The sequence below is a fragment of the Thalassophryne amazonica genome, chromosome 9 (genome assembly GCF_902500255.1).
Source record: "Thalassophryne amazonica chromosome 9, fThaAma1.1, whole genome shotgun sequence".
Taxonomy (NCBI): domain Eukaryota; kingdom Metazoa; phylum Chordata; class Actinopteri; order Batrachoidiformes; family Batrachoididae; genus Thalassophryne; species Thalassophryne amazonica.
In genome coordinates, this window is record NC_047111.1 from 90,541,031 (window position 1) to 90,563,917 (window position 22,887).

At 41.0% G+C, this 22,887-nt stretch overlaps 1 protein-coding gene across 2 annotated transcripts in view; it reads right to left on the minus strand.

Moving 5' to 3' along the window:
• The window catches only part of LOC117517647 (moesin), a 74,012-nt gene that overhangs the window by 19,343 nt on the left and 31,782 nt on the right, over positions 1-22,887 (minus strand). For both annotated transcript variants that reach the window (XM_034178751.1, XM_034178752.1), the window contains 8 exons: positions 18,800-18,883; positions 11,596-11,691; positions 11,235-11,509; positions 10,994-11,077; positions 4,544-4,690; positions 4,317-4,413; positions 4,034-4,197; positions 3,778-3,908 (listed from right to left, as the gene is read on the minus strand). In XM_034178751.1, the coding sequence (XP_034034642.1) occupies positions 3,778-3,908; positions 4,034-4,197; positions 4,317-4,413; positions 4,544-4,690; positions 10,994-11,077; positions 11,235-11,509; positions 11,596-11,691; positions 18,800-18,883 (1,078 nt within the window). The remainder of the gene's footprint in view (positions 1-3,777; positions 3,909-4,033; positions 4,198-4,316; positions 4,414-4,543; positions 4,691-10,993; positions 11,078-11,234; positions 11,510-11,595; positions 11,692-18,799; positions 18,884-22,887) is intronic.

Sequence of the window (22,887 nt, forward strand, 5' to 3'; positions counted from 1 at the left end):
GCTGCAACTCCTTCTCTGTGTGGAGCTGTCTGGTGAAGAGAGGCACTGTGAAGCAGCTGCAGCTTCTTGTCTCACAAATGTGTTTAAATAAAAAAAAAAAAAAGTACTGCTCACAGACTGATTGCCAGAGACAGGACATGTCCACATCAAGTAGAACTCCAGACATCTCCACATTTGCTCACGCACGTTTCGTTCACGCGCACATCTCACGGTCAAAGGAGGAAAGATAAAACTGAAGAGAAATCAGAGTGCACAGTATGTCTGCAGCCAAACTGTGCACTCTGATTTCTCTGTGCAGAGAACCTGCAGGCTGCGTTCTCACCTCCTCTCTGCCCTCTGCTGCACGCACCTGATGCTAAGATGTTCCTGTGTCGTCATGACGCCACAGGAAGCAACTGGGAGCAGCCCGGTGTGAAAGGGGCTTAAAAAAAAGCGAACACACCCAGCTGCAAGTATGAAACAAACACGGAAAACGGCTGAGTACGCGCGCATTTAAATGAAACAACGCTGCAATACGCAGCTCTACGAATATGCAAATGTGAAAGGGGCTTTCCTGTCACACAAGAAGTAGAGAAGCTTGAATCTTCGACTGGACTGGGTTGCTTGACGCGAGGACGTTTCGCTTCAAATCGCAGAAGCTTCCTCAGCTAAAATTCTTGCTCTGGTGGTCTGACTTCTGTCTTGACTCTTGTAGAGAAGAATAATCAAGAAGTCACAAAAGCTGGAGTTTTAAACCTAACCAGACCCCTCCTACCGCAAGGCCGACTGCTATAGGGTGGTGACTAAAACAATAGCTTTAATTAGCACCTATTGTGCTCTAGTTAACACCCTCCTAATGACAGGGCAGCTGTCCCTCTCCTGATGGCTCCCTTGACGATGCTGCTGATGACGTGAATGACTCATTACCATGAACAAAAGACTGAAACTGCTTTGACCTGAGTACCCCATTGTAAACAGGGGATAAAGCGTGTCTCAGACCCCCTCCCCGGTTAAGGCTAGGTTTCAAACGTTTCACAAGGAATGCCTCCTTGACCCCTCTCTGAAACCATTTCTTCTCTCTAGCTAATATTTTAACTTCCTTGTCCTTGTGGTTAGTGTCTTTAAGGTGGAGATGAACTGCAGACTGAGGTCCAGTTCATCTCCACCTGGTTAGGTTTAAAACTCCAGTTTTTGTGACTTCTTGATTATTCTTCTCTATAAGAGTCAAGACAGAAGTCAGACCACCAGAGCAAGAATTTTAGCTGAGGAAGCTTCTGCAATTTGAAGCGAAACGTCCTCGCGTCAAGCAACCCAGTCCAGTCAAAGATTCAAGCTTCTCTACTATGGAAACCACCTGGACAACTGAGAGCCTACACAGAAACATGTCACACAAGAAGTCAGTCATCCAGCAACAATTAATCAGACATTTGCAGCTCAAAGAGTTTGTCCTGCAGCAGAGACAGGATGGCTGTGTTAAAGTCAGCGATGAAATCTACAAATTGATTGCTGGCATAGCTTCCTGCAGAGTCCACAGCCCTCATGGTCATTTGCATTCAGAAACTCCCTCAATTAACCATATAGTTGTGCTCAGAAGTTTACATACCCTGGCAGAATTTTTTTTTTGGCCATTTTTCAGACAATATGAATGATAACACAAACTTTTTTTTCACTCATGGTTAGTGGTTGGGTGAAGCCATTTATTGGCAAATAACCATTTACTCTTTTAAATCATACTGACAACAGAAACTACCCAATTGATCCTGATCAAAACTTTACATACCCGTTCTTAATACCGTGTACTGCCCCCTTTAACATCAGTGACAGCTTGGAGTCTTTTGTAGTAGTTGGGGACGAGGCTCTCTGATGGTAAAGCTCTTGGACTTTATTTACATCAATTACTAAGAAATACAAACAGCATAGCACTCTATGGCAAATCTGCAACTGAGTGACTGTGCAAGAAGGAGAACAGTGAGGAAAGCCACCAAGACACTCAGACAACCCAGAATACATTATAGGCTTATGTGGCTGTGATTGGAGAAATTGTGTACAGTGCAAATTTTGCATTTTGTGTTACCATTTATACAACTTCATGATGAAGTGGTGTAAAAGAGGATTTTCTTAAAAAGAAGACCTGAAAGTTTAGTTACAGACTGTCAGAAGGTACATCTGAGATGCAAACCTATATTTGATCAGTTCTGGTGAAAGAATTTCCTTCTCTCTACTCCACTATGAAGCTAAGAGATCTTACTCTTACGCTGTAGATGAACTAAAAAGGTTCCAGAACTGGGTCCGTGTTGGTTCTCACGTGGCACAATACGAGGCACTCAAAAGACTTCAACACCACAAAGGTTAGTGTGATGATTATTGGTTTTTCAGGGATGAGATGATGGTAGAGGTCTTCAAATAAACTCAGGGCTGTGAAATGAAAATTGTGAAATCCAAGGAAAATTCGCAAGGGGTCTGAGGGGCGCAGCTCCCCAGGAGCCAGGGTTTAGGGCCGGCCAAATTAATTTTGTACATTTTCAGTATCTCCTAGAAGAAAAAAAATCTCAAAAAAGTGCATATTTAAATGATCCTAGATTCAACCTTTCATTTGAACAGTCAATGCTAATGTTGAAATTACAGAATATGATGTGTAAGTAGGACCTCGAATGATTTTCCTTTTAAATGTAAACCAAATTATGCATTAACTCAGAACAATTAAACTACATGAAATTCATGAAGACTGTAAAGACTATTAAAGCATTTCAAAAAACCATAGCTAAAGCTTGTAGAATATTTAGAAAATTAGGGGAAAATATCAATAACATACCTTATAGTAAAAACGACATTCTTGTGTAAATTCCTGTAAATCCATTCAAAGCCACAATGTCTTTCTTCCCAATGAAAGAAAGTCTACATTAATCCTGAAATCCTGTTTGAACAGCACAATGTTTATTTTCCAGGGAGATTAAAAAAAAAAAAAAAAAAAATTCTTACCGTATTTCCCGATGGCACAAGATGCAGTGAGCTTTTCCTGTTTCTTTCACCTTTTAGATGTGTTCATGAAGCCAGCACCAGATTCTTGCCCTTATTAAACTTTTTCACACCATCTTTCTGCCGTAAAGTTCTTTTAAAAACTTCCTAGCTCTAAAAGTTTGCAATGGCCACATGCTACTTTTAGCATAAGAGCAGGGTCTTGGGGCAGATACACAGCATCAGGACACAGATTTGTATCTGTTATCCAGATCAGTGTCCACAGAATTATAAAACTTGCACAATGTCCTAAAAAAAAAAAATGCTTTGTGATAGGCATTTTACAAAATCAGTGACAATCACGATTACAGAGTACAACACTAACACCCCCCTCCCCCCCATGATGAAATCCACAGAATTCCTCAGATCCGCAAAGTTTTCACAGCCCTGTAAACTGGTACATGGTTGGTCTCCAGTGAGGTATTAAAAATGTTTACGAACATCGAAGACAGCTAATCGGCATGGTGCTTCAGGGTGGAGGGAGAGAGACAGCTATGTTGCAGGGCTTCTAGCTTTAGATTCTTTGTTCTGCATCTTGAACAACCTTTTACCATCTTCTTCAAGATAGAAAGGGTCATCCTTGTGGTAAAGGAGGAGGGGCTCTCTGCCAAAGGAGATTGTGGGGCAGTCCAGGCCCCTGCTGGGGTGGGGGAGGAGGCGCTGGTGGATCAAGTTATGGGGGATGGTTCCAGGACTTTGTCTTCCATACAGCTCTATGTTGTCTTCCTAATCTCCCCCCACCACACACACACACACACACACACACACACACACACACCTCACCTTGTTGAGCTTTTCTTGTCTGCTCCTCAATCTGCTTTAATCTCTCCATTAACTCTTCCTTTTCTTTCTCGATTTTTTCTTTTTCCTTTTCTGCAAGCTCCCTTTTCCTCTTTTCATTTTCCAGCAAAGCTCTAATGAAAACAGAAGCACACAAATAAAAAAAAATCTGTAATTGTTGGATAATGTTCCTGTGATGACAGAACAAAACTATGTGATGTACATCAGCTCTGTGTAAAGAGTGAATATCTCCTTTTACCTCTCCATCTTCTTCTGATTCTTTTCCTCTCGAGCCTGAGCCTTCATCTGTTGCACTTCAATAGTGTCAGGTTTACGACGGCGCATGTATAGCTCATGGTTTCCCATACATAGCGCAAGAATGCGCTTATTGATGCGCAGCCTTGGAGCGTAAAATACAAAATCCTGAAACAATAATATTGGGGTTTATATCAGAAGTCACAATAATTTTCAAATATGCATTAATTGTCAATTGTACACATTTGTGTCTTTGTAAAAAATTGTCTTATTAAGGGTTAACATACAGGCGCTTTCTTGTCAATTGGTTTAATGACAAATTTCTTGTCATTGAAGGAAATGTTCCTAATTTCACTCCAAGGAAATCCAATTTTGGGTGTCATTCTGTTGAAGACATGAAAACAAAAAAATCGGAGTCAGCTGCTTTACACAAGACCAACACTAAACCCTAAAAATCTTCAAGCATATACATAAAGCCAATTGCAGTTTCTCTAATTACTGGGGAATTACTCACTTGTCATTCTGCTCATAAATGTTGAGTCCCAATGCATCCACTCCCAGCCAAAGTTCTGTTCCCTTCTTGTTCTTAATGCTGAAGTAGTTGACTCCATACATCTCGAGATCCTGCGCAATCTTCAGATACTCCATCATGGACTCCTCCCTGTGGAAAAAAACAGGTTTTCAACAGTGGACCAGCTCTTTATCCTTGCTGAAATATTAGAGGGGGCCCGGGAGCATGCCCAACCAGTCTGCATGTGTTTTTTGTACTTGGAGAAGGGGTATGATCGGATACCCCTTGAGATACTGCAGAAGGTGCTGTGGGAGTATGGAGTGAGGGGGTCCCTTCTCAAGGCCATCCAATCTCGGTACTCACAAAGCGCTCAGGTTCTGGAAAGTAAGTTGGACTTGTTTCCGGTGGGTATTGGCTTCTGCCATGGCTGCACCTCGTCACCAATGCTGTTTGTGATATTCATGGACAAGATATCGAGGCGTAGTCTGGGGGAGGAGGGTCTTCAGTTTGGTGAGCTCAGGGTCTCACACCAGACAGATTTATCATACAGTACCATACTATCTGTATTTCTTTAAGATTGATGTAAATAATGTCCAAAACAATCAGTGACTTGGAAATGCCCCTGTATCCACCCCCTGGCTTGTCTAAAGAAAACCACCTGTAAAAGTAGTGATTTACTGTAAATTCATAATTTCACTTGATGAAAGCATTTTGTTTTGTTTGTATTAAAATGTGTAAATAAAATACAGGCGTAGCAACAATTTTGTCCACGTGTGAGCGGTGGAGATAATCAGCAGAGGTGTCTGTAGGTAGGACAGTAGAATTTCTGCACTTGATTAATGATTTTGTCACATTCTTGTGGTACGGTGGATTAGTGGTTAGCATTGATGTCTCACAGCAAGAAGGTTGTGTGATCACTTCCTATCCTTTCTGTGTGGAGTTTGCATGTTCTCCCCATGTCTGTGGCTTTCCTCCCAAAAATCAATAACATGCTTATTTCATCTGGAGTTGGTTCCCAGGCGCTGGACTGTGGCTGTCCACTGCGGTTGGATTGTGTCTAACTATAATTAGGATGGGTTAAGACTGCAGAGGGTCAAACACTGCCCTAAAGATCATCAGGCTGCCCTCTGCCCAACCTGGAAAACATTGCCACATTCTGCTGCCTTAGGAGAACCAAGACCCTCACAGGGGACCCCTCACAGCCTGCCTACCCTGTCTGACCTGTTTGCCATCCAGGAGACACTACAGGTCAACAAAGTCTCGCACCAGCAGGATGACAAACAGTTTTTTTTTTCCCCCTGGGCCATACAAACTGTAAACATTCATGGACACTACAGTGCCTTTATTAGAGAGAGTGGTGACATGATGAGTTGGAAGAAGAAAAAAAAAAAAAAAAAAAAGTCACGTGACTCATGGTGCCATCTTGGGTTCAATGTAGTGTTCGCTGTTAATGTGTCTGCATGTAAATCCAGCTGTTTTATGAAAATGACAGGTTGCTGTGCATTTGGAGGCACAATTAGACACAGCAAGGGCTTCAAGATGTACAAATTCCCTTCAGATCCGAACAAAAGAAAAAAAAAATGGGACAATAAAGACAGCTGTGTGGGATGGAAGCCAACATCATCATCAAAGCTTTGAGAGATAAATTTATTGTTTAGTCCTATGTACAGTAAAACTCACCTAAACCGTTGTCGTATAAACCAGGTATTTGCAGTCACCGGACAAAAAAGGGTCCCAAAGTTTTTGTATTGTTTTCCATTTAACATTGTATATATAGTGCAGCAGATAAGCAAAAAAACACTACAGTTTTTAATTTGGTATATGTGCTCAATATTACCTTCGCTTGTGAAAACATGGATGGCCACGCAAAATTTCAATATGGCCACCATTTTTCAAGATTTTTGACACTCATTGCTGAAGGATATGAATGACATCATAGTTCCTGTGAACAAAATAGCCCCACAAATAAGTAATAAATGTACAAGAACTACTTCCAAATTTGCAAAACAATATGAGTGCACATTACTTCTGAGTAATGTTCACCCTTTTCTTAGATATTTGTGATGTAAATTGTTGCATGATTGAAAGATGGAAATGGAGCCAAATCACAAAAAAGTAAATAAACCCCATATAGTCCACCAACTTTGCAATGCAAAGAGGTGCTATTGTGGAAGAGTCTGTTTTTGTCAAACATGAAAAAAATACATTTATTGAAGTGTGCCAATTTCAAAGTGTTTGCTCATTATATTGACACTTTCAAATCAAAATACTCATAACCAAACCAAAAAAAAGGGGGGGGGGGGGGGCAGGGCTCAAGAGAGAGGCTGCTCATACCTCACATTTACAACTGCAGAGAGCTGTGCAGGCCAGGCCAAGACTGTAGCATTTGCATCTGCCACGACAACCAGACTTGCAGACACATTTGGTGAGTTGTTCACAGCTCTTTGCAATTGGTGAGATGGCTGTCTAGTACACCTTCCATTCATCGCCAACCTTGTTCCAGCCCGTCAGCTGGACTGTCTGCTTCTGGTTGACGCAGATTCGCCTGAGCCCATATGCATCCTGCCTGGTATGCTGCACGTTCGGTGTGTTGAAGCAGAGCTGCACTGGTAGGAGGGATGGCTTCATATGGTCTCTACTTCCGGGCAAACAGGTGTCAAATCTGGCTTAATTTACACTGTCAACAGTGCTGGACCTGTCATACATGATGACCACAAACTTCTCCAGTATCTTGATATCTGAGTCCTCAATGGTTGGTGGGTACTTGTTTAGTTTGGAAAATACTGGGGTGGCCTCTGGACATATGTCCCATGTTTGCCAAGCTGTTTTCTTTCCTTTGTTTCTAAAGGCAGAGACAGCATTACAACCCATGAAAGCATGGAAGAACAGCATTCCTGTGGGTTTTTCTTGGCCAACACTGCTGTATAGGTCATGAATGGGAATCCAGGGAAGGCTCTGACCCTGGCCGAATGCAAGCCATAGCTGCTGTAGACCCATGCCTTGGAGAGTTGGGAAGACACTCAAACCAATGACCAGAACATCTGTGTTACTGACTTTGACCATAACAGATTTGCTGCCCTGTCCTACAGCATACTTGGCATGGACAAAGAGGCCCACTTAACGTTGGCTCAGGTCTCCCGTGCTGGCACATCCTGTCAATTCAGGTGCGGCTTTTCTTTCTACACTGTTCCTCCAGCTAATTGATATGGGGCTATTAGACAGCATTTGGGACACTAAACTCCACTACACTACACAATTAGTCATAATCTACCACTGGAGTTAGTAAAGCTACATGAAGGTAGAGCATTAGTAAAGGAAGATTAGCTGACACTGAACCCCATGCTGAGTTACACAGCAGTGAAGTCACCAGTGTGCCCTGGTTGTGCACTGACATTCACTCCTCTAAACTAAACTTTTATTATAATACCACCATCTAACTTGTATATATACACATGTATTGACAGCTATACAGATGTATGTGGCAATGAACAGTGTGTACAACTCATTTTAAAGAAAACTTTTTCAGAGGAGACATAACGCACTGAAATCATGGGTTTTCGTTGCGATATTTGATTCAGTCCTCATTTTAAAAAGCTGTAGATAATTATTAACATAAATGCATTGTGCAATGGTTTATTGGAACTGTTTGAAGTGCATGAAAGAAAAAAAATGTTAAAAAACATGAACAGAGACAAACGATGCCCAAATTAGGAATTTGCTCGAGGGACCATCTTGAAAATTAAATTTTGAGTGGCCATCCAGTGAATATAAAAAAATAGCCTCTGAAGAACATATGTACCAAATTTGATTTGTCACAAACTGAAGTGTTCTGGTGAAAATTTGGATTTATCAGTTGCACTAATAAGGGATTCTGTACAACAGATTTTTCACTCTGATCTGATAGTGTCCCGTCCGTCCGATCACAATGTATTTCCATTAAACCCCTCACATATGGGACCGGAGACCATTTATTTTTTTCACACCGTGCTCATACTCGGAGCCACAGCCTGACGTGCACCTGTTAAATCCTCAGACACAGCAAAAAGCTGTGATTTCACACTTTGTTGCTTTCAACCCTTTGTGTCTCATCATATGTTAATGTTTTTTGCAGTGCGCACGCAGATCACATTTGATAATGGATCAAATACATTTGGCAGAAAAAAAAAATTCAGAGGAAATTTTGACCCAGTCATTAATGAGGCGCACATCCTGATTCAGGATCCCCCGTAGATGTTCGGCGCCACCTGACTGTAACTACTCCATTACATACACATGGCTCACATCGGATAAATGTCCCGTCCGATCACAATGTATTTTCATTAAAAACCCAGAGCAGTCTGGACGTGCAGAGGTACAAATTAAAGTTCAGCTCTGACACTTGCCGATTTGTGGAAAGTGGGATCGGAGTAATTTCTGTGGCTAAAAGTCAGACAGTTTATTTTTTCAAACCGTGCTCAGACTCTGAGTCACACTATGGACATGTAGCTGTTAAATCAGGCACAAAAGGCTGCGATTTTACACTTTTCTGCTTTTAATCCATCATCTCCCATCATATTATATAGTGCGCACGCTGATAAATGGATCAGAAAAGTCCACACATTTACAGCACGAAGTCGGTAAAAGAGGAAAATGTACGGCTTACCTTTCATTGGGAGGTGATGACTGTAGAAAGAAAAGCTTGTTGAGGGTCAAATTAGTCTAGAATAAAGCATAATCCAGAGACGGAGAACTTTAAAACTGTCATGCACGTTATTGCATGACACGGAGTTGCAGAGCTGCATCTCCATAAATCAGGATTTAAATTAATTATTTAATTATTATTAATTAATAAAATCATAATTGTAAATTTATGTAAATTTGATAGCTTAACTATTTTTATATTTATTTTTATAGTATCTGTACGTGGATGTGTTGCTGTATGTGGTTAAATGATTTAAAAAAAAATGTTGAAAACATTAACGGTTCATTCAGTAGTTCAATGCAGTTGAACCCAAAATGGAGTCATGTTCTGAGGTGACACCACTCTCCAATCAAGGCACTCTAATGGACACCCCCCCCAGACAAACAAACAACCCAACATACCTCCTCTTGACCTTTAGCACCTAAATAGCACCGGCTTCTGTGCTCCAGTGTTCACAATCACTGCGCTAAGTATTGACAGCCACTTCTTAAACTGCACTTTATTAATACGTTCACACACACACACACACACACACACTACAATAACAGACTATTCTGTTCTAAATGCACAGGACATATTTTGTTGTATGTATGTCTCTTTTTACACTGCTTGGATGCTATTTGAAAGTTTTTTCTTTCCTTAAAGCCCCAGTCATAGTGAGGAAACATATGAGTAACTGATTCTATAAGTTTGTGTTCATTTTTGTCTGACAAAAGTAATTTTTCCATCTGCAAAATGCGCACTTTGTCAGCTGATGTCCACCAAAACCATCTGAAAGTTTTGCCGTGTTCTAAACTTTGAGCAACTATCAGACAGAGAACTTTGCCGCTGCTTCTACTGCTTGTGCTATTTTGTCCTCTGGTTGGTCAAAAGTCCAGCAAGTAGAGAAATGACTGATACAGTTAGTGCAGCGCCATGTCTGAAGAAATAGACAGCGCATGCTCTCTTTCTCGCTTTCCATCTCTCGCCCACTCTCGGTCTTAGGTGCTCCCTCTCCTCTCAGGAGGAGACAGAAGAGCTGTTCGAGTAAGGAAACATATCTTTATGCTTTCAAAGCGCAAAACTCTGCTCAGATGCAGCCATTTGTCTTTAAACAGGAAAAATCCTTCTGCTCAGTGTGGAACTCTATGGAATGGATGTGTCCATTAGCACTCCAACTCCACGGCAGACCGAAGTATTTGCCAACAGACAAAATATTTAAATATGTAACTAATCCTTTTGCTCTGTCCGTCATTAGTGTGACTTCCATCACACACAGCTGACTTTAATAACTGTGTAACTATCGTAAGCCCCTTACGACAGAGTTATACAGTTATTCTGGTCATCAGCTGCATACTTTCACCTCCTGCGTCAAACGTTATCTCCTTGGCAGACTAATTCAGCAGGTATTTCTGTGTAGGCTATCAGTTGTCCAGGTGGTTTCCATAGTAGAGAAGCTTGAATCTTCGACTGGACTGGGTTGCTTGACACAAGGACGTTTCGCTTCAAATCGCAGAAGCTTCCTCAGCTAAAGTCAGACCACCAGAGCAGGAATTTTAGCTGAGGAAGCTTCTGTGATTTGAAGCGAAACATCCTTGCGTCAAGCAACCCAGTCCAGTCGAAGATTCAAGCTTCTCTACTAATTCAGCAGGTAGGTAAGAGTGTGAAAGGTGAAGCATGCAAAAAGAAAGATTTGCTTCAAAAACAAAACAAGTGGAATATTTGGTCATGCACTTTTTATGTTTGCATGTGTGTATACACATACATGAATGCATGTGTGTCACAGCGGTTACCTGAGCATGCCCTTGTGTTCTTCATGCCACACTTGTATTCTTTCTTCCCACTGGTCCTTGTTGAGTTTATGCTGGTCCAGCACTCTGCAATCATGAAGCATTCAAGTGTCAGACATCACGCACAGAAAAATAGTTCACACAAACAAAAGAAATTAATAATTTATTGTGTGTTATAAAACCTTTGCTGCAGCTGGCGAGATATATTATCTGGTGGAAACTTTCATGTATATAGCTGAATTACCTTTGAGGCAGGAGCTGCTCACTGGACAGGTAGCCTGGTGTGTGGGCATCTTTATTGTAGTCGGCATACTTTGCTTGCACTGCATAGGAGGCCAGGAGGACTGCCGTCTCTGGAGGGCAGTAGATGTCGTCGTTTAGGATCCCTTCTTTCACTTGCAGGAAGAACAGCCGCTGTGTGGCTTCTTGGATTAACTCCTCTGACACATCTTCAGGGAAGAATTTAGCACGAAATTTAAAAAGCAAAGGACTCTCCTTTCTCACATCCTGGGCTGTCACCTAAAAACAAAAACAAACCTCAACTATCAATATAATTCAGTTCAAACATCCTAAATTGTGCTTCTGACAAAATATTAAGAACTCACCTTCTTATTCAGTTTGAGCCATGTAGAGAAACCCTTTGTATCCTGGTACTGCAGGCCAAAGTACCACACCTCTCGCAGTCCAATGGTCTTAACAACCTTAAAATAACATTAAGGTTTGAATGTAATTAAGATTCCTTCTCACATTACCAGAACATAATCATGTGAGTTGTCATGGGTAGTGAAGCAGGCTTAAGACCAGAAGGACATAGGTTCAATTCCCAAATCAGACAGAACAAATCACTAGGGTACCTAGTACCACTGAGCAAGGTTCCCCAAGGTAATTCTGGTGTGTAGTTGAGTACCATGCATGGCACTCATGCATGTGTGGGTGTGTGTGCGTATGTGAATGTGAGGCATCCATGGATGGTTAGGAGAAAAAAAAACAAAAAAAAACAAGACAGCAATGTGATGCATCTATAATATTTAAGACAGCAAAAGTTACCCCGAATGCTATAGGCATTTGGAAAGCTAAAGCCCCCTTTACACATAGACGGTAAGAGCTCCCGGAAGCGTCCCAGAAGAGTTTTTGGCCATCTTAAGGATCAAACGCCGTTGTTAACACCGGCACTAGGGGACGTGGCTTAGTTCCGGTTTTACCGGGAATCGTCAAAAAAATTATTCAACATGTCGAATAATTCCGGGAGCGCTCTAGGTGAATTCGCGTGACGACGGAGACAATGCAAACAACGGCGTTTGATACTTTTTAATCGCCATTTCATCCTGCCCCTTCCTGTAGTGCCGCAGTTTACACCGCCATAATTGGCGGCCGGCGTTGTATCCCTAATCAACGGCAAGTAAAACGGCGATAGAGCCCACATCGGCGTCCTCAAGGGCATTTTAACAGGCGACAGAGGCAGACAAAACGGCAGCGCTAGCGGACAGTACGCCGTTCCAAACGCCACCTCCCTTTTAACGGTGTTCCAAACAGCCGATAGGCGGCGGTCAGTATAAAAATGCTAGCGCGCTGCATGCAGGCCTCTCACTCGCGGCCAGCTCCAGATGTTTTTGCAGCGAAGCTCCAGTATGCCTCCTAAAAGAAAACTGGCAGCGGCAAGGACTTACCAAGAGGTCTGGTTCAGAAGCAGAGGGGAGGCCTGTGGTGGAGACGGAGCAACATGTTGATGAGGGGGAAAAGGAAGGAGAAGAAAAGGCTGAAGATGATCTCCCTCCCCCTGCAGTGACAGAGGCATGTATTCCTGCTGCTTCAGCCTATTATACTCTGGGGGCGGTGCCTATATGCAAAAGTTCCTGGAGTAACGCAGGATTTGCCTGGATAAAACCAGCGGTACACAGGGCATTATCGGCGGCAGCACAACACCGCCGTTCTCACGCGCGTCTTAACCTGCAATTGTAAAGGATAGAACTGGGTATTAACCCCGTTGCCTGACTTGTGCCGGATGCTACGGCGTCAAAACGCCGCTTTATTCGGCGGATTTAGCAGCGTTTTATCCACGTATTTGCGGCTAGTACAGCAGTCAAAACGCCGGCGAAATGCTCTGCCCCTTTCCACCGCGAAAACAGCCGGAACTACCGCGAACTTCGGTCTACGTACTGCCCGCTGACAAAACCGTCTATGTGTAAACGGGGCTTAAGGGGGGTCTGGGGGTCACAAAATTTTGAGAATGCAAGTGCCCTGTGGTGCATTCTGGTGTATTCTTTGGACTAAATTAGGACCTGAAACAGCTGTTAAATTTCTCTTGTGATCTCATGCAGTATGGCACAACATGTGGCTTTTGAATGCATGTTGTGCCATCCTGTAGGAGCATGTACAGAATATAACAACACAACAGTTTACAAATATAGCTAAATCTTCATGAAAACTTTAGTTTGTGATTGGGCTCAAAGACTAGGCAATTAAAAATCATAACTCTCAACTAAAATGTTATAAATAACTTCATAACTGCTTTCAGACTAGGTAAAGAGATATATCATAATACATACCATAATACTGAAGCCACTCGATTACTATTATTCATTCAATAATGCACAACAATAAAATGTTAAATTTGTTTAAATTATCCATCTCAGTCTGAGCCCAAACACCTCTAAGAATCTGAACCTGAATGTTTATTTTTTTATTTTATACACAATTTATTGATTGACATACCTTGATTAACATACTGTAAATCCACTCAAAGCCACTGTGTCTTTTTCCCATGAAAAAGTCTACATTCATAAAAACTCATTTACATTCTTGTGTAAATTCATGCAGCCTAAATCCATTCAAACCCAGTCTTTTCCCAATGAAAGAAAGTCGAGATTAATGAAAAAAAAAAAAAAACCTGTTTGAACAGCACAATGTTTATTTTCCGGAGAGAGAAAAATTCTTACCGTGTTTCCTGAGGGCACAGTTCACTTTTCCCGTTTCTTTTATATTTCAGGTGTGTTGATGAAGCCAGCGACAATTCCACGGATTCTTGTCCTTATCTGACTTTTTCAAACAATTTTTCTCGCCATCTTCTCTCTGTCCGACGTCGGTCCGTGACAGACGCTGCACAAGTCTTCTTTTAAAAACTTTAGCACTCTAAAGGTTTGCGATGTCCACATGCTACCTTTCGCTAAAGCTTCATGCAGGAGACATACAGCGTCGCCGCAGCAACTAACCAGTCTCACTTTACGACAACTGTCGCAACAGCCAGGCTTTTTTTTTTTCTCAGAGTGTCCACAGACTGCCGCGGTCTTATAAAACTTGCATGATGTCGTTAAAAAAGAACACTTTGCAATAGACATTTTAAAAACTAAGTGACAATCATGAATACAGAGTAAAACACTAACACCTCCTCCCCATGATGAAATCCGCGGAATTTCGCGGATACATTACCTTAAAGTGTACACCCTTATGATTATTAAATACAGTTACATCTTAATTCAGTGTTAATCCATAAGTGTTACTCCATTAATTAATGAACACACAGTGCATCCAGAAAGTGTTCACAGGACTTCACTTTTTCCACATTTTCTTATGTTAGTCTTATTCCAAAATGGAGTAAATTCATTTTTTCCCCCTCAAAATTCTACTCAACACTCCATAATGACAACATGATTTTTTTTCTAAAAATTTATTAAATACACAAGTATATAAGTATTCACACCTTTTGCTCAGTACTTTGTTGATGCACAAAGTACCATACCTGTAGATGAACTACAGATACATTGCAAAAACTGCCCAAACATAGGTGCGCCAATCTTGTGGCATCATATTCAAGAAGACTTGAGGCTGTAATTGCTGCCAAAGGTGCATCAAAGTATTGATGCAAAGGCTGTGAATACTTACGTACTTACGTATGTGATTTCTTAGTTTTTGTTTTTAATAAATTTGCAAAAACACTTTTCATGTTGTCATGTTGGGGCGTTGTGTGTAGAATTTGGGGGGGGGGATTTATTTACTCAATTTTGGAATAAGACTAACATAAAATGTGGAAAAAATGTGAATACTTTCTGGATGCAAATTAATTTGATGTCAACATCACAAATGCTTCTTGTTCATTTTTACTGTGAAAAATATAATGATACTCATGACATGTGTCAAAGTGCACAAATGCATCATGTTTAACTAATAATATAACAATTATTTCCTTTATTGTCATTGTATGTTCATACAACCAAATTTGTCCTCTGCATTTAACCCATCCTAATTATAACCCCTGGCAACAATTATGGAATCACCGGCCTCGGAGGATGTTCATTCAGTTGTTTAATTTTGTAGAAAAAAAGCAGATCACAGACATGACACAAAACTAAAGTCATTTCAAATGGCAACTTTCTGGCTTTAAGAAACACTATAAGAAATCAGGAAAAAAAAATTGTGGCAGTCAGTAACAGTTACTTTTTTAGACCAAGCAGAGGGAAAAAAATATGGAATCACTCAATTCTGAGGAAAAAATTATGGAATCACCATGTAAATTTTCATCCCCAAAACTAACACCTGCATCAAATCAGATCTGCTCGTTTGTGTGCATCTAAAAAGGAGTGATCACACCTTGGAGAGCTGTTGCACCAAGTGGACTGACATGAATCATGGCTCCAACACGAGAGATGTCAATTGAAACAAAGGAGAGGATTATCAAACTCTTAAAAGAGGGTAAATCATCACGCAATGTTGCAAAAGATGTTGGTTGTTCAGTCAGCTGTGTCTAAACTCTGGACCAAATACAAACAACATGGGAAAGTTGTTAAAGGCAAACATACTGGTAGACCAAGGAAGACATCAAAGCGTCAAGACAGAAAACTTAAAGCAATATGTCTCAAAAATCGAAAATGCACAATAAAACAAATGAGGAACGAATGGGAGGAAACTGGAGGAAACTGGAGTCAACGTCTGTGACCGAACTGTAAGAAACCGCCTAAAGGAAATGGGATTTACATACAGAAAAGCTAAACAAAAGCCATCATTAACAGCTAAACAGAAAAAAACAAGGTTACAATGGGCTAAGGAAAAGCAATCGTGGACTGTGGATGACTGGATGAAAGTCATATTCAGTGATAAATCTCGAATCTGCATTGGGCAAGGTGATGATGCTGGAACTTTTGCTTGGTGCCGTTCCAATGAGATTTATAAAGATGACTGCCTGAAGAGAACATGTAACTTTCCACAGTCATTGATGATACAACCCCTGGCAAAAATTATGGAATCACCGGCCTCGGATGATGTTCATTCAGTTGTTTAATTTTGTAGAAAAAAAGCAGATCACAGACATGACACAAAACTAAAGTCATTTCAAATGGCAACTTTCTGGCTTTAAGAAACACTATAAGAAATCAAGAAAAAAAGATTGTCGCAGTCAGTAACGGTTACTTTTTTAGACCAAGCAGAGGAAAAAAATATGGAATCACTCAATTCTGAGGAATAAATTATGGAATCACCCTGTAAATTTTCATCCCCCAAACTAACACCTGCATCAAATCAGATCTGCTCGTTGACATTGACCCTATGCCATGACATTGACCCTATGTGTCTTTTTGCAAGGAATGTTTTCACAGTTTTTTGCTCTATGGCAAGATGCATTATCATCTTGAAAAATGATTTCATCATCCCCAAACATCCTTTCAATTGTCCAAATATCAACGTAAACTTGTGCATTTATTGATGATGTAATGACAGCCATCTCCCCAGTGCCTTTACCTGACATGCAGCCCCATATCATCAATGACTGTGGAAATTTACATGTTCTCTTCAGGCAGTCATCTTTATAAATCTCATTGGAACGGCACCAAACAAAAGTTCCAGCATCATCACCTTGCCCAATGCAGATTCGAGATTCATCACTGAATATGACTTTCATCCAGTCATCCACAGTCCACGACTGCTTTTCCTTAGCCCATTGTAACGTTGTTTTTTTTCTGTTTAGGTGTTAATAATGGCTTTTGTTTAGCTTTTCTGTATGTAAATCCCATTTCCTTTAGGCGGTTTCTTACAGTTCGGTCACAGACGTTGACTCCAGTTTCCTCCCATTCGTTCCTCATTTGTTTTGTTGTGCATTTTTCGATTTTTGAGACATATTGCTTTAAGTTTTCTGTCTTGACGCTTTGATGTCTTCCTTGGTCTACCAGTATGTTTGCCTTTAACACCTTTCCCATGTTTGTATTTGGTCCAGAGTTTAGACACAGCTGACTGTGAACAACCAACATCTTTTGCAACATTGCGTGATGATTTACCCTCTTTTAAGAGTTTGATAATCCTCTCCTTTGTTTCAATTGACATCTCTCGTGTTGGAGCCATGATTCATGTCAGTCCACTTGGTGCAACAGCTCTCCAAGGTGTGATCACTCCTTTTTAGATGCAGACTAACGAGCATATCTGATATGATGCAGGTGTTAGTTTTGGGGATGAAAATTTACAGGGTGATTCCATAATTTTTTCCTCAGAATTGAGTGATTCCATATTTTTTTCCTCTGCTTGGTCTAAACAAGTAACCGTTACTGACTGCCACAATCTTTTTTTCTTGATTTCTTATAGTGTTTCTTAAAGCCAGAAAGTTGCCATTTGAAATGACTTTAGTTTTGTGTCATGTCTGTGATCTGCTTTTTTTCTACAAAATTAAACAACTGAATGAACATCCTCCGAGGCCGGTGATTCCATAATTTTTGCCAGGGGTTGTATGAGGCTGCATATCAGGTAAAGGCACTGGGGAGATGGCTGTCATTACATCATCAATAAATGCACAAGTTTACGTTGATATTTTGGACACTTTTCTTATCCCATCAATTGAAAGGATGTTTGAGGATGATGAAATCATTTTTCAAGATGATAATGCATCTTGCCATAGAGCAAAAACTGTGAAAACATTCCTTGCAAAAAGACACATAGGGTCAATGTCATGGCCTGCAAATAGTCCGGCTCTTAATCCAATTGAAAATCTTTGGTGGAAGTTGAAGAAAATGGTCCATGACAAGGCTCCAACCTGCAAAGCTGATCTGGCAACAGCAATCAGAGAAAGTTGGAGCCAGATTGATGAAGAGTACTGTTTGTCACTGATTAAGTCCATGCCTCAGAGACTGCAAGCTGTTATAAAAGCCAGAGGTGGTGCAACAAAATACTAGTGATGTGTTGGAGCGTTCTTTTGTTTTTCATGCTTCCATAATTTTTTCCTCAGAATTGAGTGATTCCATATTTTTTTCCCTCTGCTTGGTCTAAAAAAGTAACCGTTACTGACTGCCACAATTTTTTTTCCTGATTTCTTATAGTGTTTCTTAAAGCCAGAAAGTTGCCATTTGAAATGACTTTAGTTTTGTGTCATGTCTGTGATCTGCTTTTTTTCTACAAAATTAAACAACTGAATGAACATCCTCCAAGGCCGGTGATTCCATAATTGTTGCCAGGGGTTGTATAGTTAGATATAACCCATCCACTAGGAGCAGTGGGCACCAAATCCAGATGTAGATACGCTGCCTTGGTCAGGGGCAGAGAAAGGTGCAGACCCTAAATAAGAATGTTTTTTTTTTTTGTTTTGTTTTTTTTAATCGTAGGAGGAAACGGGAGTGCCCAGAGGAAACCCATGCAAACACGGGGAGAACATGCAAACTCCACACAGAAAGTGTAAGAAGCGATCCCACAGCCTTTTTGCTGTGAAGCATCAATGCTAACCACTAAACCACTGTGCCGCACAATGAAAACACATTTGATTTCATTTCATTTTTATTCATGAGGTTTTTTTGCCATCATTTTGTCATGTGTTGAGGATGAAACAGAGGAAGTTCCTCATACCTGGTCAAAGAGTTGCTTTCCTGTTGTGTTGGGCTGAATGGCGAACTCCAGTTCAGCGTCCATTGTGGTGACTCGCACACTAATCTGAAAAGCAAATGAGAAGGAAAAATACATGTATATATCAATAAGATGTTTTAAATCAACTTGGCATTTCACCAGCATTTTGGAGAAAGTGAAAATACCCCATATCTTGCACACTTCTCTAATCACTATAATTTGATATATAGTTGTTATACAATACAGTAATATTACCATTACAGAACAACATATATTGTTTGGAACCTCAAAAACTGCATAACAACCAAAAAAGTGTAAAATGTGACTGGACAAGCAATAGCTCTAAATCGTTGTCTGACCGGACAAGTGGCATTTTTGTTTTTGTTTTTTTTTTGGTTTAAAAAGTTCAAATTCTTTATTTTCATCACTCTGAACCAAAATACCTGACCGCCACCTTTTTGTTTTTTTTATTTACGTCAAGTCTTGTCTCGCACCTAGTGAGAAAGTGTCTTCGGTTTTTCCCGCCACTCTCCACGCAGCGGGTAATCGGAAAACGTGATATCAATGTGTGCGCGAGACCACTGTATGGAGTGTCCGTTCGTAGTAGAGGCTGACATTTTTTCGGGAATCCCACAGGATTCGTACGGGATGGGAGTCAACTTTGCTATAAAAAAATAGCAGGCGGCTTTGCTTAAAGCCGTCTAAAATTAAGGCTGGGTCCGATCGCTGCAGCCACCTGCATGCATGTGTGTGTGTGTGTGAGTTGGCTGGCTGCGAGGGGGGAGGGGCGCGCTGAACACAGAGTGAAAAACAACACAAACTAAACTGTGGCGCTGCCTTTATTTCTCTCTGGACTGTTCTGACGGTACATCCTGTTCACACCATGTGCACATTGTCAGTGACAGTTATACTGAAATTATGAGATGAAATAAATTGGTCAAAATTCCTTAAAATGAGAATATATGAATAAAAATAATAAAAATCACACATATGTGTGATAAAAAAAAACCCGGATGTGGATAAACTCTGCAGTGATGTTCAGAAGCAGAAATCACAGAAAGCAGCTGAGAACTCTGAACTTTAACGGGCTGTTATTTTCAACAGATATTTTAGGGGAATTATATGGTAACGGAATTACAACAGCAGCAAAATCTGGACATATGGCATCTAACCATGACAGATTAGCTCAGATTGTAATTCCGTTACCGTAGAATTGCCCTTTAGATGACTTAATGTAGCTGTTTTATGTTCAAGCACAAAACGTGACTGAGGAGGAGAAAAAAGGAAATGAACTCTAGTCTGAATAAAAATACAACCTGCTGATTTTTATTTTTCAAAATTATTAGGCTGCAGTTCTGAGTCATTTATTTCAAAGTAAAGTTACTGCTCATCATTTTCAAAAATCACAAGTCAAATCAGTTTGCATTGTTCAGTTTTTCCTGCACGATTGTGCATTTTTTCCTTCTTTATAAGAGTTTGGTTTTTGTGTTTGTTGTTCTACTACAAAGTCTGAAAAAACAATAAAATGTTAACACTTTTCCTTATAGCAGTTCTTTAATTTCAGAAATGGAACAGAAACAACCACAAATAAAAAAGTAGGGACTGTATGTAAAATGAAGATAAAACAAAAATGTTATATTCCCAGTTTCTCCACTCACAAGCCAAACATTCTTCCAAAGTTGTGTCTTGGTGGCTTCACTCACTTGTCTTCTTCCAGCATGGACATTTAGTTTTTGACAACTGCCTACTTGACACAGATTTACCATAAAGTACCACACTGTTTGTATTTCTGAATGATTGATGTAAATGAAGTCTAAAGCCCCATTTACACATAGACGGTAAACTCTCCCAGAAGCGTCCCGGCAGAGATTTTGCCCCCTCCGGGCCGTTTTAGGGATCAAACGCTGTTGTTAACGCTGGTGCACGGGTGCGTGGTTTGGTTCCGGCTTCACCGGGAATCGTCGAAAAAATTATTCAACATGTCGAATAATTCCGGGAGCGCTCCCGGAGAAGTGGCCTGACGACGGACACAACGTGAACAACGGAGTTTGATACTTTTTAATCGCCGTGTCATCCCGCCCCTTCCTGTAGTGCCGCAGTTTACACCGCCGTAATTGGCGGCCGGCGTTGTATCCCTAACCAACGGCGTGTAAAACAGCGATAGAGCCCACATCGGCATCCTCAAAGGTGTTTTAACCGGCGACAGAGGCAGACAAAACGGCGGTGCTAGCGGACAGTACGCTGTTCTAAACGCCACCTCCCGGTTAACGGCGTTCCAAACGGCCGATAGACGGCGGTCAGTATAAAAACGCTAGCGCGCTGCATGCAGATCTCTCACTCGCGGCCAGCTCCAGATATTTTTGCAGAGAAGCTCCAGTATGCCTCCTAAAATAAAATGGCAGTGGCAAGGACTTACCAAGAGGTCTGGTTCAGAAGCAGAGGGTAGCCCTGTCGTGGAGACGAAGCAACACGTTGAGGGGAAAAGGAGAGAAAAGAAAAGGCTGAGAGATGAGCTCCCTCCCCCTGCACTGACAGCTGCTTCAGCCTATTATACTCTGGGGGCGGTGCCTATATGCAAAAGTTCCTGGAGTAACGCAGGATTTACCTGGATAAATCCAGCGGTACACAGGGCATTATCGGCGGCAGCAGAACACCGCCGTTCTCAAGCACGTCTTAACCTGCGTTTGTAAAGGATAGAACTGGATATTAACCCCCATTGCCTGACATGTGCCGGATGCTACGGCGTCAAAACTCCACTTTATTCGGCGGATTTAGCGGCATTTTATCCGCGTATTTGCGGCTAGTATGGCGCTCAAAACGCCGGCGAAATGCTCCGCCCCTTTCCACTGCGAAAACAGCCGGACCTACTGCAAACTTCAGTCTACGTACTGCCCGCCGATAAAACCGTCTGTGTAACCTGGGCTTTAGAAATATTCAGTGAGTTGGAAATGTTCATGTATTCATCCTCTGACATTTCCCAAGAAAACTGGCTGTAAATATTATTAACTAATTCTTCCATTAACAATAAACTGCCCTCTGAATCTCAGTCCCAGAAAATGTTGAAATGTAATTATTTTTCTATTTCAGCTGGAATTCTTATGTTGGAATATTAAAGTACTTAGAAACAAAAGAAGTATGACAGGTTTTTATTAAGTGACAAGTCAGAGCAACGTACATGTGATAAATATTTAATTTGAATCTCACTCAAGGGTTGTTCGGACAACCGGATTTTCCTATAGGACAAGTAAACTGCCAGGGTTACTTGTCCTATGGACAAGTACACTAAAATGCTTAATGTCAATGCCTGTTATGGTTAGGGTTAGGAGTAGGGTTAGGTTATGGTTAAGGTTAGGGTAGGAGTAGGGTTAGTAGTAGTGAGTAAAAAAAAAAAACCCTGTCATGAAATTTGAATCATTTCGTGACGGGAGGACGAAAAAACCCTGAGACTGGGTTGGGCTGTGACTATACGCGATAGGAAGAACTCCTGAAAAGGCAGCATATGCTGAATTTTTAAAAAAAATGAAGCTATTAAAGAAAGAAAGAAGGGAAAAAAATCAAAATTAAGTAAAGATTCAACAGATGCTTTAAAATTAATGGGAAGGTTTTGAATAAACATCAAAAAAGGCACACCCACAAACCTCAGTGCATACACAGTGAACGGTGTTTCAATATACCAACTATCCGGTTTACAAAATTGTTCCTGAACAATTTAATTCCACAATATGAATTAAAAGTCTTGTGAAGACTCGGCAAAATGGAAAATAGGTTCATACAGAATTGAAGAAACACTGGTCCCACGCTGTGTGCAACAAGTGTGCCCATTTGGCCCTTTGTCAATACAGAACTTATCTACAGGAAGTAACCACATCCTCTTGTGGCGGGGCCTCGGAGGCCCTCTTGCTAAACACTGAGGGTCGCCTACATCCTCTCAAGTTTTAAACAACCTCTCACCTTTTTACGAAACTTGCTGCCTTAAACATAACTTTACAAATATAGACTGCGTGAAGTAAAATACCTGTCTTCCAGCTTCAGGGAGCTGCTTTAAAACAATCTTTTGTGACTGCATAATTCAATGAAAATAATGTAATACT